The sequence below is a fragment of the Lepeophtheirus salmonis genome, chromosome 1 (assembly GCF_016086655.4).
Source record: "Lepeophtheirus salmonis chromosome 1, UVic_Lsal_1.4, whole genome shotgun sequence".
Classification (NCBI taxonomy): domain Eukaryota; kingdom Metazoa; phylum Arthropoda; class Copepoda; order Siphonostomatoida; family Caligidae; genus Lepeophtheirus; species Lepeophtheirus salmonis.
The window spans coordinates 21,768,895-21,782,764 of record NC_052131.2 but is presented as its reverse complement, the minus strand read 5'-3'; the positions used below and the strand labels follow the sequence as shown (position 1 = coordinate 21,782,764).

At 31.8% G+C, this 13,870-nt stretch overlaps 2 protein-coding genes across 5 annotated transcripts in view; one reads left to right on the top strand and one right to left on the bottom strand.

The window, feature by feature from the left end:
* The first annotated feature begins 207 nt into the window (after nucleotides 1–207).
* On the top strand, nucleotides 208–2,760 carry LOC121120520 (troponin C, isotype gamma). Its single transcript, XM_040715405.2, has 4 exons — nucleotides 208–702; nucleotides 1,091–1,265; nucleotides 1,322–1,573; nucleotides 2,296–2,760. The coding sequence occupies exons 1-4, from the start codon at nucleotides 673–675 to the stop codon at nucleotides 2,319–2,321; spliced, it is 483 nt and encodes a 160-aa protein (XP_040571339.1). The 5' UTR covers nucleotides 208–672; the 3' UTR covers nucleotides 2,322–2,760.
* Nucleotides 2,761–6,130: 3,370 nt separating this feature from the next.
* Cen (cerebellar degeneration-related protein 2-like) overlaps nucleotides 6,131–13,870 on the bottom strand; it is a 174,338-nt gene continuing 166,598 nt past the window's right edge. For 3 of the 4 annotated variants that reach the window (XM_040715367.2, XM_040715381.2, XM_040715374.2), the window contains 7 exons: nucleotides 13,704–13,852; nucleotides 11,120–11,354; nucleotides 9,444–9,662; nucleotides 8,903–9,126; nucleotides 8,725–8,836; nucleotides 7,268–7,503; nucleotides 6,131–7,207 (listed from right to left, as the gene is read on the bottom strand). In XM_040715367.2, coding sequence (XP_040571301.1) covers nucleotides 6,742–7,207; nucleotides 7,268–7,503; nucleotides 8,725–8,836; nucleotides 8,903–9,126; nucleotides 9,444–9,662; nucleotides 11,120–11,354; nucleotides 13,704–13,852 — 1,641 coding nt within the window. In that variant the 3' untranslated portion in view covers nucleotides 6,131–6,741. Of the gene's footprint in view, nucleotides 7,208–7,267; nucleotides 7,504–7,643; nucleotides 8,253–8,724; nucleotides 8,837–8,902; nucleotides 9,127–9,443; nucleotides 9,663–11,119; nucleotides 11,355–13,703; nucleotides 13,853–13,870 lie in introns of those variants that run through there. The other variant, XM_040715389.2, reaches the window with a different exon arrangement.

Below are 13,870 nucleotides of genomic sequence, written 5' to 3'. Positions count from 1 at the left end.
TAAATTTAATACACAAGCATTTTCAGTTTTTCGTAGCCCGGCACCACTCCATATATTACCACTATCCAAGCAACACAAGTAGGCACCTATTTAGAGACCTATTCAACAAAGTAAATCCTTGCTATTAATAAATATACACATCTAATATTTGCAAATGAAGAAACGAGTTACAAATTAAGAGCATGAAAAAACAAAATGTAGCTCTACATTCATACTATGAAGACTTAACTTCTGACATTTAAACATGAGTGAAGTTAGAGGAGTAGAAGAATAAAATAAATATTCAACAACATTCAAAAAAGAACTTCTGGGAAAGCATTTTTTCTTCTTCATATTCTTCGATCAAGAAACCTCATTTTTACAAACTTTATTTTATATATTACGATTCTTTGTATTAGGAGTGAGTTGAGCCTGAATCGTCTTGAACTTTTTTTTAGTTGAAACGAGTGGGAATAATTCTGGACTCATCTTAAGGCGCATGATTCTTTTTTTTTTATTATTATTTTTATTAGAAATCGACTATAACTTTTCCCTAAAAAAAATTATAATATATATTGTAAATTTTCATAATCATTAAAGATAAAATACTTTAGTTCTCATCAACTATTCCTTTAGAGAAGGGATTTATTGTATATTCGGAGTGTTTTAAATCAAGAAGAAGAAAAATACATCATGACAGACTTACTCAGCCAAGAAGAAATGGTAAGGCTAAGTAGTTTTAGTATATATATACATTCTCCTTTCGAAAGCATAGATGCCAAGTACCTATGTTTAGTAGCACATCTTAATCAAATAAATGAACTTGTCATAGTTTAAAATATACATATAATATATGCATAGAATGAAAGAAACAAGGTAAGGGTTTAATTATGCATTACATTGTGCAGGAGGAATATGATTCTGGGAGTGCTTTTCATGCATAGAATGAATATATATGTACATATTCATCTCTAATGTTTATGATGCAGAATATTTAAATATCACACATTATTTACTGCTCTTGTAAAATAACTCAAAAAAGCAAATCTTCACGGACATTATTTAATTCGTATCTACAATATGATATATAATTGTATTATATCTTTCTTAGGACGCAATGGGCTTGGACACCGAACAAGTTCACGTCCTCAAAAGATGCTTTGATGGTTTCGCTGATGAAGATGGAGCTATTCCTGCTGATAATGTAGGGAACATTCTGAGTATGATGGGGCTTAAAGTTAAGCCGGCATCGCTGAAAGATATTATAGAAGAAATTGACGAAGACGGTAAGGGGTCTGTAGCGCTTTATTTTTTCTATTAATTAAATATATCTAATTTAAAGGGTCGGGTCTTCTTGAATTTGGGGAGTTTTGTCAGTTATCTGCGAGGTTTCTCATTGAAGAAGATGAAGAAGCGCTTAAAAAAGAGCTCAAAGAGGCATTTCGGATATACGATAAAGAAGGGAATGGATACATCTCTACAGAAACTCTTCGGGAAATCCTTCGTGAATTAGACAATAAACTTACATCCGACGATATCGATGGAATTATTGAGGAAGTTGATGAGGACGGATCTGGCACATTAGATTTTGATGGTGAATATTACTGTATATTACAATTTAACTATTCAATGGCGCAAAGGAGAGTATATAGTGATCCTTAGTTTAATTCAAGGAGTTAACAAGTGCATTTTCAAATATATATTCTACATAAGTTGCGTGATTTACATATATGATATCAGTTCCGTTTACTATATTTAATTTCCTTCCTACACATTTTCACAATTTGTGCAAACTAAGGATTTGGATCTACAATTATGGCTCATGAAAATACATTATTTATTAAAAATACCCCACATAACGTTTAAAAACAGAACATAATCTTAAGTATATAACTGGCATTACAGAAGTATACTAAGTGGCTTGTTTATAAAGTACTATATAGTTTTGAAGGAGAAAGAGAAATCATCAAGGATGAACAGTGTTGATTTCAACCCAATTTTGACGTAATTATAAATAAAAAAAAACCGTGATAATTGTAAGATCTATACGCTAATCACAATCCTTTTATATATATATATATGATTATACCGCATACCCAGTAGACCCAGTTAAGGCAGTAATGCTTAATACGGATATTTATTTAATTATATATTTATGACAGTCCCGAATTAGTTATTTAATAGAGTAGACATATATTCATTCAATAAGGCAGATTTATTTTATTGCAGTATTTTTTTATTTTTTTTGCTTATCCTCCGAAATAATTAATTATTATAATAGCTTTAAATTTATTTTATAATTTTGAATCGTTTCAGAATTTATGGAAATGATGGCAGGATAAAAACACTCCATGGTAAAAATGTACGTTTTTAATGAATATTTTATGACATACACATACACAATCCTGCAGACCATCTACAAATGGATTTATCCATTGAGAACTCCTTAAAAGATGTTACATCATAATCTAGTATAAGTTTGTCACATTTGTATATCTCTATTTGTTAATTTTTAAGTATTAAAAACTCAAATTATATTTCGTCAAACCGCATATTACATAACTATAAAAAATACAAATACACACCTGTATTCTCTTTGTTTCAAGTAGATGTAAGTAGCAACATGTATAATACTTAATTCGACGTCCTTTCTTCTTTTTTAAGTGATTATCTATGTACATACATCTGATTTAATGAAGCTAGATTATCATTGCTATAAGTATATTTTCAATCATGTACACGACTTAATTCCTATAATAAAATCTATCATTTCCATCATTATATCAACTCTATATATAATATACAGTGTGCGACCTCTATTTAACAACCAACACGATTAAAAAAAGATTTTTTCCTACACTTATTATACGATTGGCAAAAAAAACCAACGCTAAAAGAAAGTTGAATCAAAAATTTATTCTTATTATTCAATATAATCGCATTCGGCATTAATTAAGGCCTCGACATGTCCCAAGAAACGGGAGACTGTCTTGATGACAGTCTCCTTTGAAGATTCAAGAACTCCTCCCAGATCCAGGACAAGGAAGAAGAGTATAAGATGGATTACTTGTGGTGCACTTTACGTTGTAAACGAATGTAATAAAAAGGAAAGTACTTAAATATTAGTCTAAAAAGGTGGTCTTTGATCAAAAATTAAAGTTAATAATTAATAAGTTTGTTCATCCCTGAGTAACGACAATCAGGTCGGGCATAAGCATTGCATGACCAAAAGAACCAAATAAGTATAGTCAAGAATAAGGAGGGAAGAATTCAACATCTTTTCGAAACATATCTGAGTGTCAGTTAAGGGGACGGTATCATTTTTGCAACATCTCTGCCGCCAGCCCTAGAATAATATTAATCAATTTTGTATACTAAGGGATGATTCTACAGTCAAATATGAAAAGGATCTTAATTATTTTGAAATGAGTTATAAGATTTTTGTGTCTGAATTTTGATCAATGACGAGCAACTTTTATCCTAATTAAATTTATATAATAGCGCCTAAGCAAACTAAAAAAATATATAGTTCCCACAAAGTGGTGTGACAGTTTGCAGACATGTTGTTATTTTTTTTTTTTTTTTTTTTTTAATGGCGCATGCAAAGAAGAAAATTTCACAACGCACTCTATCTGAGTAAAGTACATCAACATTTTTTGGCACTCAATCTCCCTCAAGTGGTGCATGGAAGAACGACATAAAGGGGTGGTGGGTCTCTTTCCTAGTATTATATAATGGTGGTACATGAAGATCTTGATATTTTTTAAGGTGATAAACAGTGTAAAAAGTTTGAAAACTTTTGGATTAGAATAAAGAGAAAATTTAATTTCAGGGTGTCCGCAGGATTATATATATATTTTTTTTTTTTTTGGGGGCCGATTGATTTTTGGATTTTTTTGATTATTAAAATTTTTCGGAAAAACATTTGAAAAGTTTAATTTTTTTCAAAAAATTGAATTTTTCGGAAAAAAAAAATCTAATATTAAATTTTTGGAGAAAAATATCAAAAAGTAAATTTTTTGGAAAAAATATCAAATACTAAATTTTTTGGAGAAAAATTTCAAAATTCATCGATATTTGCAGAAAATTTAACTTTCTGGAAATAGAAATTAAATTAGATTTGAAATGTTTAATTTTTTGAAAAATATTCAAATATTACATTTTCTAGTAATCCCTAAAAAGCTACAATCCCTCCAGACCACATTCTGCGAACGCCCCTGAATTTAGAGAGTCTTAACCATGTGTAAATATAGCTGTTTCTAAACAGAAAATGTAAACAATCTAAATAAATGTTTCTTCTTTCAGTTAATGAAAAAAAAAAATCTATTTCGGAACAGAAGTTTTACATTTAAAAACAATCATTTTATTTGTGCAACCATGATTTCTCAATTTCTTTCACATTAATTTAACTGGTGAGAATGAATTTGGTGTAAATTTGCAAATAACCTGTGTAATTACTTATCAATGGCTAAATTACTTTAGAAACAAATGTTTGTTGAAAAAATGAGCACTGTACTAGGAGAAAGAAAGAAAACGGACCATAGATAGTTCTACAGATAACTAAGGATATAAGTAAATTCAGGAGAAAGAAATGAAGCAGTTAAAAGAGAATCAGCAGAAATAGTTTTAGAATGGCAGGAATCAGTTGTAGAAAATAAATTTTGACATATATATCTGATACGTACATACAAAGAAAGGGGAAGTTTTAAATAAAAACAATGAGCAAACGGCTAATGAGATTTTGCTAGGAGAAAGAAGAGTTTTAAAGTAAATTGATTTTAAAATGAGATCATTGGGCCTTACGATAATAAAATAATTAGATACTAGCAAGGTTGTACCCGGTTCAGGTTCAGCAGTTCTATCGGTCCCCGTCTCGGTTCTTTCTATTCAATAGTTTCGGTCTCGGTTATTTTTTATACAGGCTCAATTTGGTAACGGGCACTTAAAACTAGAAAATTAAGGGCCTAGAAATTATATAAGATACAAACAGTGGCCAAGCTACCTTATACGCAGAGTGCATAGTCCTCCAAGTTCCAGCAGGATCCTTGAAAACTAAGGTTGCTTAGGACAAATGGTTTTCAAAGTGGGGCCGTGAGAGGAGTCTAGGAGGGGGCCTTGCCATAGTAAATTTTGGAAACCCTGGCTTAAGAAATATTATAGTTATCATATTATAGGGCCCAACAACCTTAGTAGCGGACCTGGATCCATAATCTACCTCATCCCTTTCCTCTTCTTTTTTTATACCGGATTGATCCTAAAACCCCTTTTCTAGATCCATAAGAAGCCCTTATCAATTTGGAACTCAAATACCCTGGCAAAGTAAAAAAAAAATCATTGTCAAACACAGCAACTTCAAAAAAAAAAAAAAAAAAAAACTCCAAAAATTGTCTTATTGATTAAGGTTGATTTTTTTTTAATAATATTCATTGTATATTCTATATAGGAATAAAAGGACGAGAATTGAGACCGATAAGCAAGATATTGCTGTCTCGGTTTTACTTTGTCGGTTCCGGTTCTGGCGGTTGAAGAATCGGAACCACTTGAACTGATACACCGATAAAAGAACAGCCTTGGTTATTAGCAATTTCGAAAAAATCTTGATTTTTCCAGAATAAGTGGGGTTTTAATTACCCAATTTAGACAAAATAATCCAATTAACAATTCTTGCATAACACCAGATCTGATCCAGAACTAGTGCCTAGTTCAAACTCTTTCGCATGAATATCCGTTGAGTTGTTTGTGTTCAAAGAATTTTGCTAATTTCGAATTATAAAAGTAAATTTGAAAAAAATAGTTATTTGTATATTAGAAATTGAAGCAATTAACTGGTTTTCATAAACCGCAATATTAAAAACTCGGGAGCTAAATTTTAATTAGTTTCAATTGTATAAAATACTATGTCAAACCATTTTTAATGCGAATATTTGTTTTCCCAACGGCAAACGCACTTTTCTCCCTACCCCAACGCATGGTAGCGAGTGACTGTATTTCCAAGAAATAATTTCTTGGAATCTTGCCATTAGAATAAAACTACGCTACTACTTCTACAGTTTGATTGCTAAGCATTATTAAAAAGGATGTTTTGTTACCCCACCCTCCATAATAAAAGTTTATACACCATTACGCAAATCATAATAAGTAAGAAAGGATATTACAAAAATGTAAAGTAAAATATATTATTCTAATAAATCTGAAATAGTATAATTATATGTAAGAAACATGAATTTTAATTTATCAGAAAATTTATTCATTAATAGACATTCAAGGAAAAAACTAGAACAGGCCATGAAAAAATCCATTTTTATGCTTATAAATTTTAAATGAAATATTTATATTAAAAAAAAAAAAAAAAAAGTAATTATAATATATTTAAAAAAAGATAGAAACCAAGGAGAAAATAGTATTAAGGTAGCATGAACCATTATAATTAATTGAGGCTTCTTCAAAAATGGAATGTTGAACAAAAAGAATGTAAATAACAAGACACAATGGCACAACCAATTGAAAGTCGATCTCATTCAGTTCGACAATAAATTATACACAATAATGTAATGAAATTTAAAAATAAATCAGGAACGAAAAATGGTAATATTTTATAAGTTAGAGGGGGATCGAATAGAGGACGACGTACAAGGCGAATAGTAACAAGAAGAAATATATATATTGCTATATATTTGTATAAATAAATTTGACAGAATCTGGAAGTCTATTAGCTCGTAATAGACTCCCAGAAATATCAATGGTTTGTTGTAGTAGGGACGTTTAATATTGAGCTTTGCGTAGAATGGTAAATATTTCCTTGAAAATATCCTTATAGTTTTGATGCAATGAATTTTGGAGATACATTTCGTTTTGAGAGGATTTGCTGAAGGAACGGGGTGTCGATAGGAGAAGATTATCTTTATACGGAATGGACTCAAAAAATCCAGAGGAGCAATTATCCTCTGAAGATGACATTCTGGATAGATGGAGCTCCTCACACTTCTCTTCAGGGATTGTATATTCCGGAAGGAGAATGGAGGTTGGACCAGACCAAGTGGCCGTGGTATCTCCACCCCTCACTTCTGATAAAATCAAATCATACTCTGGTGAGCTCCAAGTGGACTGCATCGAGTCTTTACGACTCAATAATGAATCTCTTCGAAATAAGGTACTACTACCATTTGATTCTTTACGTCGAATGAATGAAGTAATGGATGAAGAGATTGATGAAGAAGAATCTTTGCGACTAAAAAAGAAAAGGGATCAGTTGACTCAGGACTATATGTAGAAGTTTTGAAATACGTACCTTCCGCAAAGGGATGTGTATCCGGACTCAACATCTCCTTTACTAACACTGGACATCATTAACTCATCTTGTAAAGATATAAAAGGCAAGGCATTTCGATGAATGGGCGGAGAATATTTATGTGGTGCTGGAAAGTGGGGAATGAGAGACTCCGATAAGGACTCAATGGATCCACATCCACTCTTCATTTCTCCCTCTTTATTTTTTTCTAATTCTGCCAATGTCGTCGAATTTTTCTATTAATTAAAAAAGTGAGAACATTTTATTAACAATACTGAATTAGGTACTTATATCAATCCAACAATTAATATGTTTACTACATTAACACATTATTTCACAAAATAAGCAAGCAAAATAAAGAAAGAAGGAGACGTACCTGAATCCAAATCCCCGCACATTTGAAGTGTGCAAAAGTGGAAGAAAGGTCAAAGTCGTAGTGGAAGGTAGATAGGTAAATAGTATATATCTGTATCACAGTCTCAGTGGTGCTTAACTTATCTATAGATGATTCTCTACGTGTATAATTTTTAGTGCGGGTTACATGCATTTTACAGAAAATAATTTATAATAACAATACATAACGCTCAAATCACAAGTAATTTTCGTTGAAAAAATAGTATTATATATGTAAACCAGGAAAAATACCCAAGTTGAGAGATAGAAGTGTGAAGAAAAACAATGACTAAACAATAACCAGTCTGAAAAAATAGTTAGTCGGTTTGACTACAGAGTACATAATAATAGATTGGTATAGGATTGCTTGAAGAGGGTGTGCGTGCAGTAGAGATAGATCTCATTTGCATATCATGGATATTCCCAAACCCAACGTAACAGTCATAAGGCAAGAAACGAATAGCCAAAGATCCAACCATTTGTTCTGACTTCTAATTAACAATCCCCAATCTCTTCGTAGAGATGGAGCTTGCTCCTCAGAAAGAGAATTACTATTGGAGGAGGAATTATTTGCAGTGTGCTGGCGAAAAAGCTAGGGTAATAAAAAAAAGATAGAATAACATATTGTATATTTTGATATACAATGAATCTATGTAGGTATATGAGAGAAAGATTTGTGCAGGTGTAAAGTGGTGCAGGGCGCTTGGATGAATCTTAGCCATGCACTAGAAAATGCATAGTAATAAATATATAAAATTTATTACTTTATAAGAAAATAAAGAGGATATTTACAATACATAATTCTGATTGGTTTATTGAATGTATGTAGTGTTGTGTTAGTCCTTATTTATTCCGTCCAGTCCAGTCATCGGACTGTCAGTTCTAGAACTGATTAAAATAAGAAGAAATAAAGTTGAGTTACTTTATAAGTTTTAGGAATGACATGCAGAGCTAAACTGGACCAGACTGCAGTCTTACATAAGAACCGACACAACACTAAATGAATGTACATTACAGTAGAAGGAACATATTATGTACAACAAACATTCGAATGTTTGACTTACCTCGTGTACAAAGTCGCTCTGAACTTGTTGAACGATTTGTTGAACAGCATTAAGACCTTGGGCTAATGGGTTCTCTATGTTACCTAAACATCTTCGACAAAGTTTACCAATTCTAAAGTAAACAGAAGGGTTTGTTTAAAAAAGGAAATTTTTTATCTCATAAATTTTTTTTCCATACTTCACATCCTTGATTTTTAATACTTCTTCTTGAACTGTGTCGGCATCCTCCTGTTGCTGTTTCGTCTTCTCTATTTCCTCTTTGAGTAAAGCATTTTCACTATTGAGGTGAGTAAATGCCTTTTGGAGTTCGGATATCTTTTGTTGACTCACCATAAATGGGGAATCACTCTCAGAGTTGCCAGAGGTACTTGAGCTCTCATCTTTATTAGGAATGCTAAGTGGCTGAAAGGATATCAAATTATATTATGAATGCCATGAGTATGTGTACAGGGTCAGTTTTTCCGTGAGCAGGGCATACTGTAAACATAAACTTATAAAAAATTGAGTTTAATTTCGATTTTTTTTATTTTAGAAAATAGATGTTAATTTGTGAAGAATCTACTCTTTGCGGGGTCGCTATTTTTTTCAATCAAATACAGGGGCAGGGCATATTTCCTCTTTTAAAATTGATCTTGTGTATATAAAAGAATTGACATGATTTTTTCCATTCCCTTTGATTAATATAATAGATCTGCAATAATGGTCTGTAAATCTCTTACCAAACATGATTTATTTTCAAAGTTATCGGAGGAAGAAATAGAGAAACGATAGGGTTGTTCGGAAGAATATCCTGAGGAAGCAGGGGAATTACTTCCTATTCTTGAGGATGTTTCAGAAGATGTGTCTTTGGTCAGGGAGGTTTCCTCATCATCTTCACTTAGAACCTCTTTGGATCCAATATCCTCTTCGACTTCATTTGAGGAACATTCGTCCTTGTTCTTTTAAGAAAACACCAGGGTTAGAAGGAAATAAGTGCATTTTAATTTTGATGTAAATTAATTATAGGTAATTTATTATAAAATGAGGTCGGGAAAGGGTGCTAGGAAAAGAAATGAGGGAACATCATTTGAATTTTAAATTTATATAGAAATGTCATGAACAGAAATAGGTAACTTCAAACAATCATCATACCACTGAATATACAGGGTGTGTAACAGGGGCGTCCGCAGGGACTGGGCTGGAGGGGCTGTATACCCCCCCAAAAAAAAAAAAAAAAAAAATTAAAGAGTTTTATTTTATCTTTCTAATAGAAAATTTAGTATTTGAAATATAATTTATTTTTTCAAAAAGAAATAATTTTCTCTGAATATTGAACTTTTTCTCACAAAATTTAATTTTCTGTAAACCATTATGAACCGTTTAAAATATACTGAACCAAGTGTTTTATTTTTTATTTATGTAATCTCCAGTGAACTTCTTAACGATGCACTGCAGAACACAAGGGCTACAAGGAGCCCCGTTAGAGAACAACTATTTTAAACTTTAAAGGCTTCTGACTTTTTATTTGATAGGCAATAAAATTACAATACATAATTATTTAAACAAAACTTATTATGTACGATGCCCTCTACTAGCCTTCATCACAGCCTCGACGACAGCATCCTCAGGATATTTGATTAGCTCCAAGGTAATATTAGCCTTTCCTTGGAGCTCTCAGTTCAAAATCCAGCATTTTTGGTATGCTATAATCACCGAACAGAGAGGGCATACACTCCAACAATTTTGGCAATGCCATTTTGACCAAAAAAAGATAAGAGATTCTATTTTTTTATTTTTTTATTTTTTGCTTCCAACTCATTTTTCGTTAGATTCTGATCCAACTTTCGAAAACAAATCTGAATTGCTTCTTGTAATTAAAAAATATAAAACATATATTTTACTTCTTTTCTCTCTCTTTTTTTTTTTGTCAAATATCAAACAATTTAATAGGGAACATTATTGTGTACACACTCTCATTCGCCTTTAATAAAAGGCGAAAATCCGTTAACAAAATATGTTATATGCTCATTCTCATTCAACAACATAAACCTGAAGCCCATAATTTATTAATGTAATTTTTTTTTTAAATAGGTCACACATATGTTCAAAATTACAGTCAAGTCAACATACAATCTTGGACTCTCAAAATATTTAAGATCTAACTCCATCTACCTACACGCACATACATCAATACAATAACATATTTGTGTACAATTAAGGCCATTGAAGAAATATAAATGATATTCCTTCTCCTCCTATGAGCCAAACTACCTCAAAAACAACCAATACCCACTCAATGACCCCTCATTAACATATTCATTATTTCTATGGTACATATTATTTGACGTTCAAGCATGAAGGATATTATGATGACAGAAGGAAGAGAAAAATTGACAAGGTTAGGATGGAATCTTACCAATATTAAAGAGTCGTTACATTCCAAAAACTTATCATCTGAACTGCTGGATTGAATAGAGGAAGAAGATGATCCAGTGTCTGTATCCGATTTTGAACATCTTCGTCTTTCTCTTCTTTTGGAACGAGAGGACGTAGACGTGGTAGTGATAACTCTATTACGAGATGAAGACTCCTCCATTGAGCCTTGCAACTCTTCCATTCGGGATTCTAATCGATTATTGGCCAAAACCAAGCTGAAAATAATTTATTTATAAACTGGTTAACAATTTACGGTTACATAAGAAATCCACTATTAATACTCCCATTACAAAAAACAAACAATTGCTTGAATACAAGGTAACTATCGTTGTTATTACAACTATATAAGAGCAACCCTTCTGTGTGGGAGGTGGCTCAATGGCTCTCCTTTCTTATTTATTACAAAAATACGAACGATGAAGGTATATTAAAATAAAATATTTGATGCACTTAAAAAAAGTTATGTAACTACATACTTAGATAGGTGCTTAGTCCATTATTCTCATTCAAAATATGTACATAAAATATCTTGAAACCAATATTGCATTAGACTTAATTTTGTTCAATACACTGTTGTAGTGATGTGTCATTTTTGAACGATTCGTTTAAAATGAAGGACTCTTTTTTAAAGAGTAGTAAGACGAGTCCTTAAAATAAACGATTCGATCAATCAGATAAGACTCAAGCCCTTCGAAAGTCCGTCCGTTAGTTCATATTTCACCATGCCAAATGGTCTTAGATAAATTAAAAATTACAAAACAATTGTTTTTATGAATATCTTAAGAATGTATATTTATATGTCCGACCTGATCATTTAACTTAAAATTTTTATCAGATTTCATACAGTGCTATTCATTTAGCAAAACAAAGACCATTCATGACGTCGTCCATCTTTTGATAGAGTGACTTCCGTTGAATAACATGTTCACATCTTACAAAATGCAACAATTGTGAAATAAACAGTTATTCATTCTTAAGGGTAGACATTTATTAATGTACAATGTACATACATATGCAATCTACCCTTGTGAACTAATTAAGTACATATCAAATGATTTATTTATACGTAGAAGAGGCTTATTTTAAAGGTGTCTATTACCGACAAAGATATATGAGTCATCCTTATCAACCTAACTGTATTTATTCGAGTTACGTTTCGGCTTGGAAATCATAGACCCATGTAAGACTGTTATAGTTTTAAATAATTTGGTCCAGTCTGAACTGGTCTCGTAATAAAATTCAGGTGTACATTCTATAAGTTTGCGCGCATGTTATACTTTCTAGAGTGATAACAAAAAGTTGAAATTCAATTATTGCCACCCTTTATAATAAGATAATAACTTTCAGGTGAAGTAAAGTGCTCATGAAAGTAGATGGAAGTTCTTATTATGTGGAGGAGGATGTGAATTTGTCTCTTATGGAGTATGTTAGGTGGGAGGGTTCGAAGTCGATCAGTGAACTCAGTCCTTTTCTTTTACATATACCCCATGAATCATCAAATAAAATATTTTAAGGAATACCCTCTACGGAAATTGGAGATAGCAAATCCGTCTCTCTCAGTCTCTTCTAGCATTTTTACAATTGAACATCGATGAACTACCGTACAAGGTATTCTTGAAAATAATCATACAGTAATGATTCATGGTAGATACAAGAAAAAGTTCTAGTGCCTTACATAATAATCTCCTCCGTTCTAATCCCTCATTTGACGTATCGACTCCGAGTGAACTACTCCAAAACAGACACACTCACAGCCTTCTCAACATAATGAGACCTTCCGTTTACTTTCATGATCCTCCAAAATGAGATCCCTCTCCTCCAACTCTAATAATATATTCTTCGCGTCGCCTCGCTTCATCTAGCGAAGTTATTTTCTTAGTATGAAAAGGCTGTGATAATTGAATTTCAACTTTGAGCAGTCCCTGTCTCCAATTTCAAGATAGAAAAAGAAAGTATGATGAGTGGCAAACACATAATATATACCCCAATTCGGTCTGGATCCTATCCCAGGTCATTTTAGAAAAAACTGACGTAATTTATGATCGACTTTTTATGAGACAAGGAAATTTCGGTCTCGGACTATTTATCAAGCAACTAACATGGAATGAAATTTGTAAGTAACACATTAAGAGAGGTTTCATTCTAGATCCACAACTATTTTTAGTATGGCTTCATATATTTAATAGAATTGTCTGTACGTACGCAGCCATCAGTACTTCAATTCCATTCCAATTAGTATTATAATTTATCCAACTATAATTTGAGAAATAAATATTCACAACATTCAAAAGATTATTATTATTATCAAAGTAATTTAAATTGAACCTTGAGAAGAAATAGGAGACTTTGTCCTCCATATTTACAACTATACATCTTTTCACTTCAAAAACCACAAAATCATGCAAAATTTCTCTAATGTTAACGTACTCAAATGCTAATAAATTCATTCATACATATTTGCATGAGCCTACGTGCCAATTACATGGATTAGCCCTTAAGTTCCCACACAGTCATAACTGTTTAACTAATTATATGAATACATACAAACAAAATTATATTCTCACCTTTTAATACGACTTTTATCGGACTTGGACTCTTCGACTAATTTTCTATTTGAATCCTCGAGATCGTTGATTGAGACTTCCAACTGCTCGTAGACTTTTAATCGGCTTTCATTTACTTCTCGTAGAACAAGGTTCTGTTTTGTCAGGTACTGTACAAAAAAAAAGAG